This window comes from Hippocampus bargibanti, linkage group LG13 (genome assembly GCF_051943395.1).
Source record: "Hippocampus bargibanti isolate YZ-2025 linkage group LG13, ASM5194339v1, whole genome shotgun sequence".
Classification (NCBI taxonomy): Eukaryota; Metazoa; Chordata; class Actinopteri; order Syngnathiformes; family Syngnathidae; genus Hippocampus; species Hippocampus bargibanti.
In genome coordinates, this window is record NC_142746.1 from 3,245,825 (window position 1) to 3,269,121 (window position 23,297).

At 44.7% G+C, this 23,297-nt stretch overlaps 2 protein-coding genes across 2 annotated transcripts in view; one reads left to right on the forward strand and one right to left on the reverse strand.

The window, feature by feature from the left end:
• The window catches only part of LOC148889039 (kinesin-like protein KIF20B), a 63,298-nt gene that overhangs the window by 32,479 nt on the left and 7,522 nt on the right, over positions 1 to 23,297 (reverse strand). Inside the window, exons 6-23 of the mRNA XM_089011365.1 lie at positions 23,067 to 23,251; positions 22,960 to 23,002; positions 22,659 to 22,859; positions 21,643 to 21,754; positions 16,476 to 16,547; positions 16,230 to 16,376; positions 15,995 to 16,157; positions 14,540 to 14,653; positions 13,634 to 13,753; positions 9,411 to 9,550; positions 9,206 to 9,320; positions 8,907 to 9,119; positions 7,713 to 8,066; positions 7,101 to 7,586; positions 5,704 to 5,942; positions 2,688 to 2,826; positions 2,494 to 2,616; positions 1,354 to 1,414 (exon numbers count right to left, since the gene is read on the reverse strand). Coding sequence (XP_088867491.1) covers positions 1,354 to 1,414; positions 2,494 to 2,616; positions 2,688 to 2,826; positions 5,704 to 5,942; positions 7,101 to 7,586; positions 7,713 to 8,066; positions 8,907 to 9,119; positions 9,206 to 9,320; positions 9,411 to 9,550; positions 13,634 to 13,753; positions 14,540 to 14,653; positions 15,995 to 16,157; positions 16,230 to 16,376; positions 16,476 to 16,547; positions 21,643 to 21,754; positions 22,659 to 22,859; positions 22,960 to 23,002; positions 23,067 to 23,251 — 3,027 coding nt within the window. The remainder of the gene's footprint in view (positions 1 to 1,353; positions 1,415 to 2,493; positions 2,617 to 2,687; positions 2,827 to 5,703; positions 5,943 to 7,100; positions 7,587 to 7,712; positions 8,067 to 8,906; positions 9,120 to 9,205; positions 9,321 to 9,410; positions 9,551 to 13,633; positions 13,754 to 14,539; positions 14,654 to 15,994; positions 16,158 to 16,229; positions 16,377 to 16,475; positions 16,548 to 21,642; positions 21,755 to 22,658; positions 22,860 to 22,959; positions 23,003 to 23,066; positions 23,252 to 23,297) is intronic.
• Positions 1 to 23,297, forward strand: part of LOC148889040 (high affinity choline transporter 1-like) — a 54,027-nt gene that overhangs the window by 6,129 nt on the left and 24,601 nt on the right. The gene's annotated exons all lie outside the window — the stretch shown is intronic.

Below are 23,297 nucleotides of genomic sequence, written 5' to 3' on the forward strand. Positions count from 1 at the left end.
CAGCCGGGCTGTTTGTGAGCTCACTAAGCGCAACGTACAGCGACAGTATGTGTGCTTGAAATTAGCGAGGTAGCAACTAAAATAGGCAGCTAGCGAATGAGCATCAGATGAGTCCAATCTACAAAGACCATAACAGCGATGGTCACAGACAATCAATATGGATTAACAGATCCGGCGATTACAAAACCCAAAGATGGTACAACGATAACTCAGTTTACGAACGCTTCAGCTTACGAAAGCTTCAGCTCACGAACGTTTCGCCTCACGAACATTAAATTCGCGTGCATATAGTCTTGGTTGATGAACGAGTTTTCGGCAGACGAACCAAACCACACTGGCTGGCGGACTAGTCAAACAGCAAACCACACGGTCGAACAGCAAACAAAAAAAAGTTGTCAAATCTCATCTCAACTAAAGTGATTCATCAGCTTACGAACGCTTTAGCTCACGAAGTTTTCACCTTACGAACATTAAATTTACGAGAATATAATCTTGGCATTCTAACTAGTTTTCGGCGGACGAATGAAACCACACAGCCCCACGGTAGCTGGCGGACTAGTTTTCTTTTAGTGCAGACGTGGTTTGCTATCGAGTGGAGTACTTTTGCTATTATGGGACTGAAAAAGAGGCTGTTAAGCCGAAGAGGACACAAAAGAAAATTACGGTCCAGCAGAAGAAGGAAATCATCGACAAACACCAACGTGCGTTTGTGTGACTTAGCGTCCCACTTCCAGTACGCTAAGTCGACCATTGCTACGTGTGGCTAAGGGTGTTTCTGTGTTCTGTCTAAGCAACGGTCTTAGGCAATAGAAGAGGTTGAAAAACTTTTGTTGATTTGGATTAACAAAAAGCAGCTAGCAGGGGACAGTGTGAGTGAGGGTATTATTGCCGAGAAAGCACGGCAACTTCACTCGGATATTATCCAGAGGCAACTGCATCGACCATCACAAAGGTAAATAAAATGACTTTATTATACAGTTTATTTCTTTCATTACAATCCAAAAGCATATTTATTATACATAAAATAAGGTCCATTTTGTGTAGGTTTAAGGCTTATATAGTAGAAAATTATGTTTTGTGGGGACTTGGGAATGGATTATTCTCATTTTAATGGTTTCTTATGGGATATAAATGTTTGGAAGATGAACTTTTCGCATTACACTTTCTGGGAACCAGTTAGGTTCGGAAGCTAAGGTGTCACTGGACTACCATTCGTTCCGCCATGCCAAGGGACCCAAAGGGAAGGAAAAACAAAGAAGTATAGTGCTCCAGAATATCACATTGGACTGCATTTTTTATTTGTAGGAAGATGACTTGTCGTCTTTAGGAAAGTACATCTAGTCGTGTCCTCACCTTGATTAGCTTCATGGTACAGACGCAACGTTTCGGCATACTTGCTCTCCGCGGGCTGTTCCTACAGAAAAAGGAAGCCATGTCAGAGATGTTCGTTCGGACACTGTGAACACTGCCGGAATAATCCCTTCCCAGATCCCCACAAAACATAATTTTCTACTACATAAGCCTTAAAACTACACAAAATAGACCTTTTTATGAAATAATAAATATGCTTTTGGATTGTAATTAAAGAAATAAGCTGTACAGTATAATAAAGTCGTTTTATTGACCTTTGTGATGGTCGTTCATGGTTTGATGGAATCGAGTGGCTGGTTTCATCAGCATTAAACACTTGAGGAACGTAGCCTTCTTCTTTCACCATCTTGAGGAATGATCCCTTGTAGGTGCTTTCTCTGTGATAAATTTACCTTGTTCCTCATCAATTGTGTTCTGTTTAGCTGGGTTGATAGCTTTTTGCATCAAGTGTACAGATGGCTTGTGCGGGTTATTTGTGGAGCCTGATTGATGGGATATTTTAACCTTGCAGTCTACACTCTGTCTTTGAACTATCAAAGTTGAAACAAGTCCAAATGTCACTGTTTTCTATCCATTTTCTCACTTTCTCTCTGTTGTCAGCCTGTCTCTTTAATGTTTAGCCCCCCACCTCCTCGTCCCCTGCTGAGTTCTTGACCAATCACGTGGCTTTAACCAAAGACCGGGGGCTGGCAATAGAGGACAAAAAAAAGTTGGCTGCCATTTTCTATTTTGGAGAACGGCCTCACTTTCTCTGTAACCTCCCGCCCCTCACTGCTGCGTTCGTGACCAATCACGTGGCTTTAAACAAAGACTGGGGGTGGGGAATACAGGACAAAAAAAGTCGGCTGCTATTTCCTTGTTAGGAGAACGGGCTCGTTCACGAAGGACACATTATTCATTGTGGCGCTCCGTGTGTGTATCCCGAAAAATAGTTTGTATGCCAAGGTATTTTTTTCATAAATTTAACATTCGTAAACCAAAAAGTTCGTAAGCCAAGGGGTTCGTAAACCGAGTTATCACTGTACTTTGTCATTTGACACACTTTGCAAAGTCTTCTCATACTGAAGATATTGCGTGACAAGTGACAATCAACTTGAGGGTGGCCGACGATTCCGAACTCACCACCTTCAGTTGTTGGATCGTTCTGTCTCTGTTGGTGAGGTCTGACTGAAGCTGCTTCTTCAGCCTTTCCGCTTCTGACAGTTTCTGTCTCAAGAGCCTTTCTTCCTCTTTCATACCGGAGATCTACAAGAAACCATCAACGGCGTGATCCCCAACCGCCCTTTTTGTCAAATGTGTGATGATGGACCACGTACATCTTTGTGGACCTGCTGGATCTGCTTCCTGTAGTCGGCCAGCTTCTCTCGGAGGTCGGAAGAGTCCTCTTCATTCCTCTGGAGATTTGCACTGAGACTCTGGACTTGGTTCGAGTCCTGCTTGGCAAGTTCTTTCAGTCTGGAATAACAACATCGGGACAAAGAGTTACAAGACAGATACAAATAAAAAGTCCTTATCCGAGGTCAAAGGTAAAAGTCAGCTTTATTGTCAAGTATGCTAATATGCATGACATACAGCACAGATTAAATTAATGTCCTCTCGGACCCAGCGTGCAAGGCACTTAAAACGTGGCTAAAAAAAAGATAGACAATTGACAACAGACAATAAATGGAATTTCTGAATGTAAAGTGAGGTAGTGACGTATGTAAAGTGAGGTAGTGTCGTATGTAAAGTGACGTAATGCAAAAAAACCCACAAAAAAGGTTGAAGTAAGGTCTTGCAGAAAAAGAAGTGAAAAAAAATTGAGTTCAGGATGATAGTACAGCGTGTAGCGCAGGGGTGGGCAATTAATTTTTATCAGGGGCCGCATGAGAAACCTGAATTGTGTCAGAGGGCCACCAACTTTCTTTCATTGTAAATTCTCAAATTAAATATTTTTAATAGCTGGTACTGATAATCAGAAGAATAAAGCACTCTGTAAATATTTATATTTGGTTATGTGAAATTGTGGTGTATTGGTTAAATAAGAAAAACAATTATTGAACCAGTGCAATTTATTTTTAACTTGTTAATCTCCACAAACAATAACTTGTAATGTTTTCCACCCCATGTTACCTCTTCAGTGAGAATAATCCAGTTTGTTCTGGGCTTGAACAAGGGCATTGAAATCTGGCGGAATGTCTGAAATGGCTATCCGAAGGACAGCTGAGAGGTGGTCATCAGTCATAGAGGATCTGTGTTTGGATTTGTTGAACTTCATAACTGAAAATGTCTGTTCACAATGATAGGTAGATCCAAAGAGGACTAGGATCCTCTGAGCATGCCTCCTCAGGTGTGAAAAATTCTCCTCTTTGAGGGCGGAGTAAAAGTCCAGCAGTGAGACTGACTTGAAGTGATCTGCCAGAAGTGTGTCAGACTGCAGATCAATGAGTTCCATCTGAACCTCACTTGGTGCATCATCCACACTGCAGTTGAAGGGAGAAGAAACCATGTGCATTTCACTATCAAGAGTTTTGAAATCTTGAAATCGCCTTGAAAACTCTGCATGCAATGCTTCTAACGTGGTTGAGTACTTTTGGAGGTGATCACCTGATCTTTTGGCTTCCTTAAGTGTTGGCAAGTGGTCAGAATGTTGACCTTCACTTGGCTTGAGAGAAGCTGCAGTTTTCTCATGAAAGCCTTCACTGCACTGTGCATCTCATGCACAAAAAGGCCCTTGCTCTGCATTTTGACATTCAGTTCGTTCATTAGTGCAGTTACATCCACAGCGAATCCGAGGTCTGCCAACCAGTCGTTATCTGAAAGTTCTGGGACGTCATGACCTTTCTGAATACAGAACTCCTGAATCTGGTCTCTATGGTCCCAGACACTTTTCAGAACCTTGCCAAGGCTGAGCCACCTAACAGTGCAGTGATAGCTTATGTCACCATGTTCAGCCTCATTTTCCTCCAACAAAGCAAGAAACTGTCTGTGATTTAAAGCTCTCGCTCTGATGAAATTAACTGTTTTAGTTACAGCATCAACGACATGTTTCATTTTTAACACTGTCTTACACAAGACTTCCTGGTCTATGATACAATGCAAAAATGTCAATTTCTGATCAGGGTTCATTTCTGTCACTTTATCCTGCATTCTCTTTAAAAGTCCAACATTTTTCCCGGTTAGATTTGGACAACCATCTGTTGTCACACCTGCAAGCTTGTCCCATTTCAGTCCTAACATGGCCATACATGCATTTACCTCTCTGAACAAGTCATTACCAGTGGTTGTCCCTTTTATTGACTGCATGGCTGCCAACTCCTCCGTGATTTGAAAGTCTGCGGTTATCCCACGTAAGAAGATGAGCAGCTGGGCGGTGTTACGTACATCGCAGCTCTCATCCAAAGCCAGAGAAAAAAAGTCAAAGTCGGCCACTCTGTTCTTCAGCTGAAGCTCTAAGTTTCCCGCGATGTCCTCAATCCGCCTCGTTACAGTGCGTCGGGAGAGTGAAACGTTCTCAAAAGCGCCCTTTTTCTCTGGGCACATCAGCGCAGCAGAGTCCAATAAACACTCCTTAATAAACTCTCCGTCGGAAAATGCCCTACTTTTTCTGGCGATTTTGTGAGAAATGACATAACTTGTCCTGACGGCTGCATCTCTGGGAGTGTGAAGTTTAGTGAAACATCCTTGTTGGGTTTGTAGTTTTGAAAGCAATGCATCAGACACCCTTGCACGCTCTTCACCAGACAGATTTCTGTATTTATCTTCATGCTTGTTCGTTTAGTGGCAATTCAAATTACATTCTTTAAACACAGCAACTTGTGTACCACACACTAAGCACACTGCTTTACCTTTAATTTCTGTAAAGAAATATTTGGCAGTCCATGTCTTGTTGAAAATACGGCATTCGTTATCAACTTTTCTTTTCTTGGGGTGTGCCGACATCTTGAGCCTTGAGGGTAACCTGGCGAACAGAATCGCCTTCACTCACTTCTGTGTATACACGTAAGACTCTCGCGTATATACACGTAAGACGTAGAGTCTACGTCGTGCATACGTAATGACCTAAGGGTTTTCAAAATAAAAGTTAAATCATTTTTTTGTTTAATTTATGCCGTTTATGATTGGCCTCACGCGGGCCGGACAGGGACGTACAAAGGGCCGGGATGTGGCCCGCAGGCCGTAATTTGCCCAGGTCTGGCGTAGCGTGTACTCAGAGTTTGGTGAGTGTGGCAGTGGAAAGGGGAAGGGGGGCAGGGATGGGAGGGAGTTGAGCCTGACTGCCTGGTGGCAGAAACTGTCTTTAGGTCGAACAAAACAGAAACGAAACACTTGATGAAAGGGACAATGGCCTACTTGGTTATTTCGAGGGCTCTTTTGTCCAACTCAGCGTCCTTCTGTTCGATAGCCTCGTTCGCCACGGCCAGCAACTCCCGGCGCCGCTCGGCCTCCCTCCGCCGACACTCGTGAAGCGCCTGGATATCGTCTTGGTCGCGATGCGCCTGCGCCTCCTCTAGTTTCTTCTGGAGTGTCGCCATCTGCGCCGCTTGTTCACGCAATTTGCTCTCCAGATCAGTCATATCCGGCGCATCTGCCTAGTGATGAACGGCAACATTTAAACAGGCTTAAAAATAAAAATAAAAAATACCATTAAATTTGGAAATTTTTGGGCGTGAGTATGGGGGTTTCACTATACAGTGATACCTCATCTTACAAACTTAATTGGTTCCCAGAAAGTGTGTGTAAGGCGAAAATGTGTCTTCCAAACATTAATTTCCCATAGGAAACCATCAAAAATGAAAATATTGCATTCCCAGGTCCCCATAAAACATAATTTTGTACTAAATAAGCCTTAAAACTACACAAAACAGACCTCATTTTATGTATAATAAATGTGCTATTGTATTGTAATTAAAAAAATAAACTATTATATAATAAAGTCGTTTTATTTACCTTTGTGATGGTCGTTGATTTAGTCGCCTTTTGATGGTATCCGAGTGAAGATGCCGTGCTTTCTCGGCGATTATACCGTCACACACACTGTCCCATGCTGGCTGCTTTTCGTTAATCCAAATTAACAGTAATTTTTCAACCTCTTCTATTGCGTGAGACAGTTGCTTAGACAACACAGAAACACACTTAGCCACACATAGCGATGGTCGACTTAGCGTACAGGTCCTGGGACGATAAGTCACACAAACGCACACCTCGGTGTTTTTCGATGACCTTCTTCTGTTCGACCATCATTTTCTTTTGTATCCTTTTCGGCTTAACGCTAGCCTGTGGTGGGGTCCTTTTCGGTCGCATAATAGCAACAATACTCCACTCGATAACATACCACATTTGCACTCAAAGAAAACTAGTCTGCCAGTGTGGTTTGGTTTGTATGCCAAAAAGTAGTTTACATGCCAAGATTATATTCTCGCGAATTTAATGTTCGTAAAGCGAAATGTTCATGAGCTAAATTGTTTGTAAGATCACTGTATAACCAGGACTATTTTTGATGAGTATTCTCATCCCGATCTATGACTCGCCGCTTGGAATTGAAGCGGATTTACATTGGACAAGAAATCTTGACAGTCTTTTGTTTGAGTTCAAACTTAGCTTGTAGCAGACGCTACAAGTGCGTATTTTTCAGCACAATGTCTCTGACCCACTTTTCAGTCTCTGACCCACTTTTCAAATGAGATTTTGATTCATATTTAACAAAATGACTGACTTGACTTAAGATGGTGGCCAAAATGTTAGCTCACCTGCGGCTGTGACGCTTTGACCTGAGTTGTCGGTATCTGGAGCTGCTCCGTCTGGACCTCCTCATCTTTCAGGAGCTTCGCTGTCTTCTTCTCCTCGGTCTTCGAGGACACCACTTGAACTTCGAGCGCCGCGTTTGCCCTACCGAGTTCCTCTTCAGCTGCACATATTCTGGCCTTCGCTTCCTGTAATTCCGTCTTCAGGTGCTCTATCGTGAGCTCTCGTTCGCTGAGCTCCTGGACTTCACACAGCTTTTCTCGGAGTTCGTGGATTAGCCGGCGCTGTTCCCGAAACTCCTTTGACGAGGGATTTTCGACCAGATCTTCTTTGACGGCCAGCGGATCCGATGTCTGGTTCTTGGTTGCTGTAGCTTTGCTGGAACACTGGCCGAGGGCGGCGCGGAGGTCTTGGCCGAGGGCGGCAATGTGCTCCTGGGCAGCTTGCAATTCAGTGGACGCTTTTTCTGCTCTCAACATCTCGTTGGCGAACTGCGCTCGTTCCCACAAAAAGATCACAGTTTTCTTAGCAATGACCACCTAGCAATGATGCCAAAAAATAACCCCAAATCTTCCATTGCCAAACTTTCTGAGAGACGCGCATGTCAGTTATCTCACCTGCTTTTGGGAAGCTTTCAGTGCAGCAGTAAGCCGGGGAACCTCGTCAAGCAGCCTGATGACTTCCTCTCTCCTGGTCCTCAGCTGCTCCGGAGTGGCTTCTCTGCTTCTCTCGCCACCGTCGAGGGCCGAGCGGGGGTCCTCACGGGCAGCCCAAATTTCCTCGCGGGCCTCGTCCAAGGCCACTAGCGCTTCCGTCTGGCTGTGCAGGAGGTCCCGCAGAGTCGTGTCGGCCTCCTCCCTGGATCTGGTGACTTCCTGTAGTGCTTCTTTCGTGTTTAGGAGCTTTTTCTCCAGAGCGCTGATGGCGTTGCCCTGGGTGGCTCGCTCTTCACGGAGTTCAGTCAGCGCTTCCTGCACGTGCCAATGTGGAAAACAGTGACCAGATGCATAATTCAGTGTAACCAAGTAAAATAGCAAATAGTATTCACAAAAAAAGAAATAAATAAAATAATAATGAAGGAAGGTAGGAAGTAATAAAGGGAGGAAGGATTGAAAGACGGAAGGAAGGAATTAAGGAAGGAATTAAGGAAGCTAGGATGGAAGGAAACAAGGAAGCAAGAATGGAAGGAAACAAGGAAGGAAGCAAGGATGGAAGGAAGGAAGCAAGGATGGAAGGAATTAAGGACGGAAGGATAGAATGAAGGAATTAAGGAATGGACTAAGGAAGGAAGGAAGAAAGGAAGGAAGGAATGAAGGAAGGGATTAAGGAAGCAACTAAGGAATTAAGGAAGCAAGGATGGAAGGAATAAAGGAAGCAAGGACGCAAGGAATAAAGCAAGCAAGGATGGAAGGAAGCAAGGATGGAAGGAAACAAGGAAGGAATTAAAGAATGAACGAAGGAAGGAAGAAAGGAAGGGATTAAGGAATGAATTAATTAAGGAAGCAAGGATGGAAGGAATAAAGGAAGCAAGGACGGAAGGAATAAAGGAAGCAAGGACGGAAGGAAGTAAGCAAGGATGGAAGGATTTAAGGAAGGACAGAATGAAGAAATTAAGGAATGAATTAAGGAAGCAAGGAAGGAAGGAAGCAAGGAAGGAAGGAAGGAAGGAAGGAAGGAAGGAAGGAAGGAAGGAAGGAAGGAAGGAAGGAAGGAAGGACGGAAGGAAGGAAGCAAGGAAGCAAGGAAGCAAGGAAGGAAAGAAGCAAGGAAGAAGCGAGCATGGGCAACCTCCTCCGTCTCGTATTCCTCACCCGCATCTCCTTGGTCCCTCGGCAGAGGGAGGCGTTCTCCTCCTGCAGCTCAGCCACTCGCTTCTCCAGCTGAAGCAGATCACGAGATTTCTCCTGAAGCTCGGCCGCCAGTCTCGTCTTCTCCTCCTCCTCCTCCGCTGCACTCTGGAGCGCAGGCTCATCTGACGTCAGTCTGTCTTCCAGCGGAGACAAGGAGGACGCTGAAATTAACGCCTGGAAATGGGAGGAAACCCCCCCATAAAATATTTAAATCCACAAGTCGGTAAAAACGATATTTGTCGCCGCCCTCGCCACCCCACCTCATCGTCCTCAGTCTCCTTGCAGGCGGCCATCTTGTTGGTCATCATCTTAAATATCTCCAGACGTTTCTCTGCCCGCTCCTCAAGGAGTTGCGTCTCTCTGGTTAGCCGCTCCCTGCGAAGGGGCAACGAAAAAGACCACCTTGACCTCGACGTCCTGTTTCGAGGATGTCACCCGACTAGCGTCAGCTAGGAAGCTTCTCACGTGAAGTCCTTCTGCATGTCGGTGAAGATCTGGCTGAACTCTCTGCTAATTTCCTCCCGGACACGACTTTCCACCAGCATGCTCGCCGCTCGCTCTTGCTTCAGGGCCATTTGAAGACGTCTCAACAGCACCGCCTGCTGCTGAGGAGGACATTGATTGTCAAAATACAGTGATACCTCAGCTTACGCACTTAATTGGTTCCCAGTAAGTGTGTAAGGCGAAATGTTTGTCTGCCAAATATTTATTTCCCATAAGAAACCATTAAAATGACAATAATCCGTTCCCAGGTCCCCATAAAATATAATTTTCTACTAAATAAGCCTTAAAATAGACCTTATTTGATGTATAATAAATGTGGTATTGGATTGATGAGAAGGTTTCTTCAGCCGTCATCTGTACAAAAGTGAGTCTGACTGGTCGTATCGGCCCCATTTTTTAGGGATATATAAATGGGGCTGATACGACCAGTCAGATTTTAGTTCGCTGACGAAGCCTCTTGGATAGGAGGCGAAACGTCCGAAACCTTCACTTTTGTACAGATGACGGCTGAAGAAACCTTCTCATCGATGGACCACTCCTGTACGACTGAGAGCTTACACAGACGTGGTATTGGATTGTAATTAAAGAAATAAACTGTACTATATAATGAAGTCATTTTATTGACCTTTGTGATGGTCGTTGATGTAATTGCCTCATGATGATATCCGAGTGAAGTTGCCGTGCTTTCTCTGCGATAATACCCTCACTCACAATGTCCCCTGCGAGCTGCTTTTCGTTAATCCAAATCAACAGAGGTTTTTCAACCTCTTTTATTGCCTTTGACCGTTGATTACACAACACAGAAACACCCTTAGCCACACGTAGCAATGGTCGACTTAGCGTACTGGTACTGGGATGATAAGTCACACAAAAGCACACCTCGTTGGTGTTTTTTGATGATTTTCTTCTTCTGCTCGACCGTAATTTTCTTTTGTGTCCTCTTCGGCTTAACACTAGCCTGTGGTGGGGTCTTTTTCGGTCCCATAATAGCAAAAGTAATCCACTCAATAGCAAACCACGTCTGCACTGAAAGAAAACTAGTTTTGTTCATCCATCAAAAACTAGTTTGTATGCCAAGATTATATTCTCGTAAATTCAATGTTCGTAAAGGGAAAGATTCGTGAGCTAAAGCGTTCGTAAGCGGATGTATCACTGTAGTTGAGATGAGATTTGACAACTTTTTTTGTCTTATATTGGAGAAATTCCCAATTCACAGCAGCAAAATTATGAAAGACAGAGGAGATGAGTTGTCGATTAATTAAATCATCGATTAATTAAATTAACTCATTCACTGCCAGACGATGTGCAAAAATGTGTCCACTCCATTGCCAGGGTTTTTGTCATTTTCACTCAAATTGCAGGACCAAGAGAATATTGACTTTTAGGACTACATTAACATTCAATACGTTAGAAATTTTAGAGTCTCTTCTTCCCTCAGAAAAAAAAAAGAGTTCATTCCTAAATTATATAGGTCTGGGGTTTTATGAGCTTGAAATGGGGCAGATGTCCAAAATACAATGCAATACATCCATATTGGCTTATAGTAATAATGCATTTGATTTTTAAGCGCCTTTCAAAACTCTCAAGTTCACTTTACAGTCACAGGATGAGTTTTCCTGTGGGTGAACAGCGGCAGCCACACACGCCCAGCATTCACTCAACCCGGAATAACTCAGATAGAAAGCTAGTTAGCTAGCGAATAGATATCGAATAGCTAGCTAGCGAATCGATAGCTAGCTACAGTAGCTAGATAGCTACAATAGCTGGCTATCTAGCTGTAATATTCTTCATCCATGTTATAATAATAATACATTTAATTTCTAAGCGCCTTTCAAAACTCTCAAGGACACTTTACAGTCACGGTATTTTTTTTGTGTGGGTGAGCAGCTGTGGCCATTCGTGCAGGCGTTCACTCTAACCGGAAGTAACACAGCAGCAAAGTTGTGAAAGGAAGAGGAAAGGGAAAAAAAGAAACAAAATTTTTGAGCACAATGCAAGCAGAGACGCTGTATGAACTCATTGATTGCCAAACGTGTGCCAAAATGTGTCCACTCCAGTGCCAGGGTTTTTGTCATTGTCACTTGAATTCCAGGACCTACAGAATATTGAGTTTTATATAGCGCTTTAACAGCTGAAGCTGTAGCAAAGCGCTCCGAGACTCTCTTCAGTCATCAGAACAAAAAGAGTTAATTCCTAAGTTATATGGGTCAGGAGTTATCTGAGCTTGAAATGGGGGCGGCTGTACAAAATACAAGACAATATTGATTGATATACCCCTTTAACAACTGCTGAAGCTGTAACAAAGCGCAAAAGGCAAATTCTGCCCCCTGGTGGAAAGGAAAAAAACTTTGGCAGAGGTCTGACTAGCGCTTTATCGGTACCCTCCAGCAAAAAAATAAAATAAAAAAATAAATAAATAAAAAAAACCGAACTAATTCGGGAATGGCAGTGAATGAGTTCATTAAAGGACAACCGACGTCACTTTTTTGTTTCTTAACTGACATCAGAAAAACGTTTTATACATCTAAAATACCCAAAACACGCAGTATGATATTTTTATTCAAATGCAAAACACCAATAAAAATGACTTAAAGGACAACCGACGTCAATTTTTTGTTTCCGAACTGACATCAGAAAGACGTTTTATAGCATCTAAAATACCCAAACCACGCAGTATGATATTTTTTGTCAAATGCATAACACCAATAAAAATTACTTAAAGTGTCTACAAAGTACTCCAATTTGAAACCGGAAGTGGCCAGTTTCAGAAGGTCCCGCCCCCATGTTCGTGGTGTCAAGGCAAGACACCTTGCCTTGCGCTAGAATCAAAACAATGGCTTCAGATTTGGATAATATGCTTTCTTGTTACTCATCGGAGAATATGCTTTCTTGTTACTCATCCAGTTATGAATATGATTCAAGTAGTTCTGAAGAAGAAAGCATACATGTTTGCAATCGATTAAAGAATTTATTCTGTGTCATTTTGAGGCATCAGGGGTGGGAAATGTTGCACCGAAAAAAGGCAGAAAATGGCAACCAACCTCCGTGTGAGGAATTAATCAGCCAGTTTCCACAGGCTGATAAATTCCTTCAATGGAGCTTGGTCACCCTCTTCTGGCGGCTTTTGGGTGCACCACGAGGTTTTCAGACCAAACAAGTAGTACAGCAAAATACATTAACGTGATGGAAGGGCTGCTAATGTGTCCTTTTTTCCGGTCAGGGGCGTTCCTTCAGTGACGTCACGTACGGACTCGTCACCAACTCAAAAACAAGACTTCGGGAATATTCAGTGCAAGTCTTAAAACGTAAAATATAGCTATATGCGGTGGAATCTTTGTAAAATACGCTCAGTAGAAGTAATTTGAAGCCATTTTACAAATTATGGACTCAACTTGTACGGAGATGTCGGTTGTCCTTTAAAGTGTCAAAAATCTGCAAAAAAATTGAGCTGCGAATTGGGCATTTTCAGAAAGTCCCGCCCCCAGTTCGTGACATCACGCCAAGACGTATTGCATTGCTGGAGAATCAAAACAATGGCTTCAGATTCGGAGGATATGCTTTCTTGTTACACAATCCATTCATGAATATGATTCAAATAGTTCTGAAAAGGAAAGCATACATGTTTGCAATCGATTAAAGAATTTATTCCGTGCCATTTTGAGGCAACATTGGGGGGAAATGGATCATCCAAAAAGAGGCAGAAAATGGCCTCCAAGCTCCTGTGAGGACTTAATCAGCCCGTTTCCACAGGCAAATAAATTCCTTCCATGGAGCTTGGTCGCCCTCTTCTGGCGGCTTTTGGGTGCACCACGATGTTTTCAGACCAAGCATGTACAGCAAAATACATTGACGTGATGGAAGGACTGCTACAATGTGTCTTTTTTCTGCCAGGGGCGTTCCTTTAGTGATGTCACGTACGGACTCGTTACCAACTCAGAACAAGACTTCTTGAATATTCAGCGCAAGTCTTAAAATGTAAAATACAGCTATATGCGGTGGAATCTTTGTAAAATACGCTCAGTAGACGTCATTTGAAGCCATTTTACAAATTATGGACACAACTTGTCCAGAGACGTCGGTTGTCCTTTAAAGGATCAACATTGATTAATTAGATTAAAAGTGATTTTTGGGGGGGGATTGCCACCGGAAAATTTATAAAAATAATTTTACTTTAATTGTCAAACCTGGTGTGTCATTTGCCCGATGACGGCTTGGTCCTCCATTTGGTGAAGGTCTTCCTCCTGACTTTCATAGACGGTGTCCTCCATTGTCGTCTTTTGTTCATCATCGTCGTCTTCATCCTCCTGGAAATAATTAATAATAACAATAATAATACATTTCATTTATAAGTGCCTTTCAAAACTCTCAACGTCACTTTTCAGTCACAAGATAGTTTTCTCTGTGGTTGAGCAGCGGCAGCCACACGCGCCAGCTTTCACTCAACCCATAAGTAACTCGAATAGATAGAAAGCTAGCTAGCTACTAGCGAATATATAGCTAGTAGATAGACAGCTAGCTAGGTAACTAGATAGACAGCTAGCTAGGTAACTAGATAGCCGTAAAACTAATAGATAGCCAGCTAGATAGATAGCGAGCCAGCCAGATAGCTAATAGATAGCAAATTGAGAATTTAACGAGAACCGGACCCATCTTATCAATTTCTTGCAGCGTCTACAATACAGACCTGTTTTTGAACAGATTTCTGGAACGGATTATGGTCGAAAACTGATTTTTGACTATAATCAAATAAATATTGACTCGGAATTACGTATATGGTTTTGCATTGTTTGTCTCAATATATAGACTCTATATAATATAGACTATACAAATTACTGCTAGACAATATATATTACTTCTAGACTCTATATAATGACACAAACAATGCAAAACAAGAAGCGAATCACACAGAACTGCACCATATACGTAATTTCTGAGTCAATGTTTATTTGATGATAGTCAAAAATCAGTTTTTGACCATAATCCGTTCCAGAAATCTGTTCGAAAACAGGTTTGTTCAAAAACTGGAACAACAAGCGCTCACACGTTTGGTAAAAGAGCCCAAAATGATCGGTCACTCTTTCCCGCCTTACCTGCACATCCTCCAGGCTGCTCTGCAAACCAATCAGAGAGCCTCGCAGAGTTTTTCGGGCGCCTTGAGTCTTGCGTGGAGGGACGGGAGCGGCCCTGCGGGGTAGAAGCACCACCTGGAGAACACGACACCCCCCATTTTATTGTGAAGGACGCTATGAAAATTGTGATTTTTTTTAACTCATTCACTGCCATTCACGAATTTATTCCCAAATGTGTTCAGGTTTTGTTTTATCACGCTTGGGTGCCAATGGCCATGGCCTCTGGCAATGTTTTCTTTTCCACAAGGGGCCAGCATTTCAATTTTTTCCATGTAAGCGCTTTATTAAAAAAAAAAAAAAGTTAAAGTGCTATATAGGAAGCTAGCATTCTATCTATTTGAGTTAGTTCTGCGTTGAGTGAAGGCTGGCGCATGTGGCTGCCGCTACCCACCCAGAGAAAAACGTATCCTCTGACTGAAAATTGACCTTGAGAGCTGTGAAAGGTGCTTATAAATGAAAGGTACTATTATTATTATTATTATTATTATTATTAGTAGTAGTAGTAGTAGTAGTATTTAAATCAATATGTATGTATTATATTTTGGAGTGCTGCCCCCATTTCAAGCTCAGATAACTCCAGACCCATATCATTTAGGAATTAACAATTTTTTTCTGATGAAAGAAGAGTCTAAAGGTTTCCGACGCCTGACAGACCATAAATTCACTTAGCATGAGTGACAGTTCACTCATTCACTGCCATTCATGTATTTGGGAATTGGAAATATGACGTAGAGCGCCATTCCCGAATTTGTTCGGGTTTCTTCTTTGGGTGCAGATAAAGCGCTGGGCATGGCCTCTGGCAATGTTTTTTCCCTTCCACAAGGGGGTAGCATTTCCCCTTTTTCCATGTTAGCACTTTGTTACAGCTTCAACCGTTGTTATAGCGCTATACGAACCAGTATATAAACCAGTATTATTTTGGACAGCTGCTCCAATTTCAAGCTCATATAACTCCAGACACATATAATTTAGGAATTAACACTTTCTTTCTAATGAAAGAAGAGAGTCTAAGATTTCTTACGCTGTAGTATTTTTATTTAGTTACAGTTAACTCTATTTCATACAATGTGTCAAATACTACACCCCGCTACTCCCTCCTGACTGCCTGCTTTTTTTTGGGGGGGGGGGGCATCACATCCTTGGAAATTGTAAGACATATCAAGACAAAAATGGTTTTAAATGACGAAAAACACGCCTCAGTTAGCACGTTGCAGTTAGCATGTGGCAGTAGACACGTGGCAGTTAGCACGGCGCAGTTAGCACTTCGCAGTTAGCACGTCGCAGTTAGCACTTCGCAGTTAGCACGTCGCAGTTAGCAGGTCGCAGTTAGCAGGCCGCAGTTAGCAGGCCGCAGTTAGCACGTTGCAGTTAGTACGTGGCAGTTAGCACGTTGCAGTTAGCATGTTGCTTATTTACCTTTTGCGCCAGGGCGGAGAACTTGAGGACTTGTAGCGTCTCGTCGTACGTGGATGCGCATTGGTTGACGTTGACCATCATGCACACTTGGCCTCGGCCACAGAAGAAGGCCTGCAGGTAGTGCGTCAGCTTGCTCTCGCGGAAAGGGACGTGCTGCAGTAGCCTGACCGGACGGACACGCGTGTTGTAAAAGACGCGTAATCTCCGGAAATCGCGTGTTTGTGACGTGACTGACTTAGCGTGTTGGTTGTGCCTGAGTGCGGTGATGCACTTCCCCAAGATGAGCAGCGACGTGTTGATGTTTCCGGCCTCCTTGAGACGTTCTCCTCGATTTTGAGTTTTGGCGCAGCGCTCCGAGCCGGCTAGGTCGCAAAGGCATAGCCTGGGTGATGACAATAATAAAAAATAAAAGAACGACAAAACAAAAACGCACTTTTACCCGCACGGTGACACGTGAGTTGTCGGATCGCACGCCACTTACTCACTGACGGCGACCACTCGGGCCGATTGGTCATCTTTAATCCTCAGAATGCGGATGGAGAAGATGCTGTGACTGCAATAGAACAAAATCATGCGGTTTAGTGACAATGATCGGAGACATTTGGGTTTATAAATATATATTTGTATTTTTTTAAATTGAAGATGTGTCTGGGCTTGTGCGTTATAGGGGCCGGACTCGCTCTGAGAATTCCGATTCGAGGGTGCCGATAAAGCGCTGGTCAGACCTTTTGGCAATGTTTTTTTTCCCTTCCAGATGTTGTCATAGCGCTATATGCGGTATTTTCGGGTGTATGAGACGCACCCCAAAAGCCTTGATTTTCTTCAAAAGATGACCCTGTGCCTTATACGCCGGTTGGTGCGCCTTATATGAGAAGTCATATTCTTGCAACTACTGTTGGGATCCATTTCCCCTTGTCAAAGAAGTATTCTAGCTATCTGGCGAGCTATCTGTTGGCTATCTATTAGCTATCTACTAGCTGGCTAGATAGCTTTCTATCTGTGTATTTTAGTGACATTCAGTGTATTAGCTAACTATCTAGCTAGCTATATGGCGATCTAGGTGGCTAGCTATCTAGAGAGCTATCTGTTGGCTATCTATTAGCGATCTACTAGCTGGCTAGCTAGCTTGCTATCTGTTTATTTTAGTGACATTCAGTGTATTAGCTATCTAACTAGCTAGCTATATGGCTATCTAAGGTCGCTAGCTATCTAGCTAGCTGTCTGTTGGCTATTAGCTATTAGCTGGCTAGCTAGCTTTCTATCTGTGCATTTTAGTGACATTCAGTGTATTAGCTATCTATCTAGCTAGCTAGCTATATTGCGATCTAGGTGGTTAGCTATCTGTTGGCTATCTATTAGCTATGTAGTAGCTGGCTAGCTAGCTTTCTATTTACTTCCGGGTTGAGTGAACGCGGGCGCGTGTGGCTACCGCTGCTCACCCACAGAAAAACTTATCCTGTGACTGGAAAGTTACCTTGAGTTTTGAAAGCCGCCTAAAAAGGAAATCTATTATTATTATTATTATTATTATTATTATTATTATTATTATTATTGCATAGCCCCAGCCTTGACTGTAGTGCCTTATAATGTGATGTGTCGTATATTTGGAAAACTTATAGATTTAGATATTCTATTTGAAAAACTTTTTCATTTATTGAAAAGTGCGCCTTATACTACAGTGCACCTTTTATATGGAAAAAGTTTGAAAAAACACCATTCATTGGGGGTGCACCTTATGCTCCGGTATGCCTTATACACTGGAAAAATATCATAAATCAATATATTGTATTGTATTTTGTACATCTGCCCCAATTTCAAACTCTGATAACTCCATTGGCAGTGGGTAGGTCCTATAGACCTACACGGGTGTAAAGACGACCCCGCCATCCACGAGTCTCCGGAGCCTCTAAGGCGGTCTGGTGGTGAGATCCGCCACCTTTCCGGCAGCGCCTATGGGAGTAAACCCGAAATCAATCCGGTAATGGCGCACCTAAGGCGGTCTGGTGGCGAACTCCGCTACCTTTCAGGCAGCTCCTGCGACCATACTGACCCCAAATTGTATCAGCTCAGCTGTTCCATTGGTCCAGTCAGCGTGGTGGAGAGGGGGAGCAAGCTGCATAAGCGACAACCTGCTCTCCATAATACACCGCCCAGGCACACTGTCCACCGGGACAGTCATCCATGGTCAGCCATGGCCGATGGAGGCCGACGACGATAACTCCATACCCATATAACTTGGGCAATAACGCTTAAATTAGCGCTTTGTTCCAGCTTTAGTTGTTATTAAAGCGCGATATAAATCAATATGTATTATATTTTGTACATCTGCCACAATTTCAAGGTCAGATAACTCCAGACCCATATTAACTTGGGAATTAACGCTTTGTTCCATTTTCAGCTGTTATTAAAGCACTATATAAATCAATGTGTATTGTATTGTATTTTGTACATCCATCCATCCATCCATCTTCTGCCGCTTATCCGGGGTCGGGTCGCGGCGGCAGCAGCTTCAGTAGGGAAGCCCAAACTTCCCTCTCCCCAGCCACTTCTTCTAGCTCGTCCTGGCGGATCCCGAGGCGTTCCCAGGCTAGCTGGGAGACATAGTCTCTTCAGCGTGTTCTGGGTCGTCCCCGGAGTCTCCTGCCAGTGGGGCATGCTCGGAACACCTCACCAGGTAGGCGTCCTGGGGGCATCCTAATCAGATGCCCGAGCCACCTCATCTGGCTTCTCTCTATGTGGTAGAGAAGCGGCTTGACTTTGAGCTCCTCCCAGATAACCGAGCTTCTCACCTTATCTCTTAGGGAGAGCCCTACGGAGAAAGCTCATTTCGGCCGCTTGCATCCGGGATCTCATTCTTTCGGACACAACCCATAGCTCGTGACCATAGATGAGGGTTGGGATGTAGATCAACAGGTAGATTGAGAGCTTTGCTTTTTGGCTCAGCTCCTTCTTCACCACAACAGATCGGTACAAAGTCCGCATCACAGGAGCCCAACCCTCACTGGAAACGATTCCGATTTATTGCCGGCAATGCGAACCAGACTCTGACATCGGTCGTATCAGGCGCTCCTGTACCCCATACTCCCGAAGCACCCTACACAGAACTCCACAAGGGATACGGTCAAGCGCTTTCTCCAAGTCCACAAAGCACATGTAGACTGGTTGGGCGAATTCCCATGCACCCTCGAGGACCCTGCTAAGGGTGTAGAGCTGGTCCACTGTTCCGCGGCCGGGACGAAAACCACACTGTTCCTCCTCAATCTGAGGCTCGACTTTCCGACGGACCCGCCCCTCTACAACCCCTGAATAGACCTTTCCAGGGAGGCTGAGGAGTGTCACCCCTCTCTAGTTGAAACACACCCTCCGGTCCCCATTTTTAAAAAGGGGGATAACCACTTGGATCTGCCAATCCAGAGGCACTCTCCCCGATGACCACGCAATGTTGCAGAGGCGTGTCAGCCAAGACAGCCCCACAACATCCAGAGCCTTTAGGAACTCCTGTCGGATCTCATCCACCCCCGGGGCATTGCCACCGAGGAGCTTTTTAACGACCTCTGTGACTTCAGCTACAGAGATCAGAGAGCCCACCTCGGAGTCCCCAGACACTGCTTCCTCCAAGGAAGGCGTGTTGGTGGAGCAAGGGAGGTATGGAACATGATCCATTCGGACTCAATGTCCCCCACCTCCTCCGGGACATGTGTAAAGTTCTGCCGGAGGTGGGAGTTGAAACTCCTTCTGACAGGGGATTCCGCTAGACGTTCCCAACAAACCCTCACAACACGTTTGGGTCTGCCAGGTCGGACTGGCATCTTCCCCCATCAACGGAGCCTACTCACCACCAGGTGGTGATCAGTTGACAGCTCCGATCTCTCTTCACTCGAGTGTCCAAAACATAAGGCCGCAAATCTGATGATACAACTATAAAGTTAATAATCGAACTGCGACCAAGGGTGTCCTGGTGCCACGTGCACATATGGATACCCTTATGTTTGAATAAAGTGTTTGTGAGAGACAATCCGTGTCGAGCACAGAAGTCCAATAACAAAACACCACTCCTGTTCTGATCGGGGGGGGGGGGGGGCATTCCTCCCAATCACGCCCCTCCAGGTCTCACTGTCATTGCCCACATGAGCATTGAAATCGCCCAGCAGAACAAGGGAGTCCCCAGGGGGAGTGCTCTCCAGCACACCCCCTAAGGTCTCCAAAAAGGATGGGTACACCGAACTGCTGTTTAGTGCATATGCATAGACAACAGTCAGAACCCGCCCCCCGACCCGAAGGCGGAGGGAAGCAACTCGTTCATCTACCGGGGTGAATCCCAACGTACAGGCGGCGAGCCGGGGGACAATAAGTATGCCGACACCTGCTGTACGCCTCTCACCGTGGGCAACTCCAGAGTGGAAGAGAGTCCAATCCCTCTCGAGAGGGCTGGTACCGGATCCCAGGCTGTGTGTGGAGGCAAGCCCAACTATGTCTAGTCAGAACTTTTCGACCTCGTGCACCAGCTCGGGCTCCTTCCCTGTAAGAGAGGTGACGTTCCACGTCCCAAGAGCTAGCTTCTGCAGTCGAGGGTCGGACCGCCTTTAGCTGCCGCCCAGCTCACAAAGCACCGGACCCCGCTGGCCTCTCCCATGGGTGGTGAACCCTTGAAAAGGGGGACCCTCGTTTCCTCTTCGGGTTGAGCCCGACCGGGCCCCATGGGTGTAGGCCCGGTCACCAGGCGCTCGCCAACGAGCCCCGTCTCCAGGCCTTGCTCCAGAGAGGGGCCCCGGTGACCCGCGTCCGGGCAAGGGAAAACCAAGTCCATTTATGTTTTTCTTCATATGGGGTCTTTTGAGTCGTACTTTGTCTGGTCCCTCACCCAGGATCTGTTTGCCATGGGTGACCGTGCCAGGGGAATAAAGCCCCAGACAAGCTAGCTCCTAGAGACATGCAAACCCCTCCACCACGGTAAGGTGACGACTCATGGAGAGGTATTTTGTACATGTGCCCCCTTTTCAAGCTCAGATAACTCCAGAGCCATATAACTGAGGAATTAACACTTACATTCGCTCTTTGTTTCAGCCTCAGCTGTTGTTAAAGGGCTATATAAACCAATATGTATTTATTCAGGAATTGAAAAGTGTGACGTGGAGCGCCATTCGTAAATATGTTCGGGTTTTGGGTTTCTTGCTTGGGTGCCAATAAAGCGCTGATCAGACCTATGGCAATATTTTTCCCTTCCACAAGGAGGCACATTGCCTTTCATCCATGTTAGCGCTTTGTTACAGCTTCAACTATTGTTAAAGCGCTCCAAAGCGCAATACATACCATGATGTATGTATTGCATTGTATTTTGTACAGCCACCCCCATTTCAAGCTCAAGACCCATATAACTTAGGAAATAACTTTTTTTCCGGATGAAGAAAGAGATTCTACGGTTTCTTATGTTGCATTGAATGTTTATATAGTCCTAAAACCCAATATTATATTCGGTCCTGCTATTTGAGTGACAATGACAAAAACCCTGGCACTGGAATTCGGCAGTCAATGAGTTAATATGACACATTTTTCTGTTGTGACGATTTTGCTTTTGTTGAATCCCAAATAGTCGTTGAGGTCATTTTGATGCGTGTTAATTGCATGCGTGCGTGTGTGATGTTGGATACCTCCTGCTGGAAAGTTGGTTGATCACAGTGGAGGAGAAGCTTTGGTTCTTCTTGCCGAGCTTCATGACTTGGTAGGCCTCTTGGGCGTTGTCCACTTGCACCCAACGTAGGTCTGCCGTACGGTGGGTGGTAGAGAAACGTTTTCAGCGATCACGTGTTCTTTAAAGGACAACCGATGCCATTTTTTTGTTTCCTAACTGATATCAGAAAAACGTTTTATAACATCCAAAATATCCAAAACACGCAGGCTGATATTTTTAGTTAAATGCAGAACACCGATGAAAATGACTTAAAGTGTCCCAAAACTGCCACAAAATGAGCTCAGAACTGGGGAGATTCAGAAAGTCCCGATCCCTTGTTCGTGACGTCACACCAGGATACTCCTTCACAAATTGCCTCGCTCCAGAATCAAAACGATGGCTTCAGAGAGTTTAGATTCGGAGAAGATGATTTTTCTTACTCATCCAGTTATGAATATGATTCAAATAGTTCTGAAGAGGAAATCATAAATGTCTGCAATTGATTAAAGAAGTCCTTCCGTATCAATTCGAGCCGTCTGGACTCCAATGTAGCACCCAGAAAATGCACAAGATGGCGCACAAGCTCCGTTGGAAATGGGCTGATTTTGTCCGCTGGGAATTTGTGTCAACTTACACCTTTTTATGCGTGTTACCGCAATTGGCTGCGACACACAACGGTTCACCATTGCGTTATTCATGTAGTTTTCCTACTAATTTCGCGATCAACACGGTGTTTTCAGACGAAAAAAAGTACCCAAAATGCATTGTGTGTCACTTTCTCGTCAGGGGCGTTCCGTCCGTGACGTCACTGACAATGCCCCAATTGTCATCAACTCGAAAACAAGACTTCCTGAATATTCAGCGCAAGTCTTAAAAGGTAAAATAAAATCTTTGTTAAATGCGCTCAGTAGTCATTTTACAAATTATGGACGCAACTTGTCCAGAGGTATTGGTTGTCCTTTAAACAAGAGCAAATTGAGCGAGATGTTTGCCGACCTTTAACGAAGGCGTTTCCCTTGACGTCCTGAGACAATCGCAGGGGCGTCCTCCTGGCCACCCCACCCGGATTGCCCTCCAGGAGGTCGTGGATGTTCTCCTTATAGATCTCGCAAAAGGAGACCCAAACAGAGAACTTGCTGTCATCTTCTATTTGGAGGCTCAGGAGGTCTTCCGACGTCTGCCGGAGCGGTGACGACTCTGCAGAAGCAAGAAGGAACCGCCATATGTGGCTTTAAAAAAAACAACGCTAATCGTTTTTAGAGAAAACCACAAAATTCATAAAGGGGACAGAACTTGCCTTGAAGGCCCGAGGAGCCGCTGGAGAACCACACGTTGCTGCCCTTGAAGAGCAAACGGGAACTTGAAGAGGTGCTGACGTGGTGGCAACAAAAATTTGAGCGTTACCTCTCGGAAGTGTCTCAGAAGGTTGTCCTTGAAGGCGACCTCCTCGGCCCGTTGCTCCTGACTCAGGCTGACGAACTCTCTGCAACGTTGAGGTTTAACGCTTGGCCTGGTCAAGACCTTCCCCTCCATGCTGCTGAAGATGGCATCCAAGGACCTGGGCAGGATGCCGGCGTCACCCTCCGGACCTGATGGGAAAGTCGGACACATGAAGTCCATTCGCCGTTGTGGGGG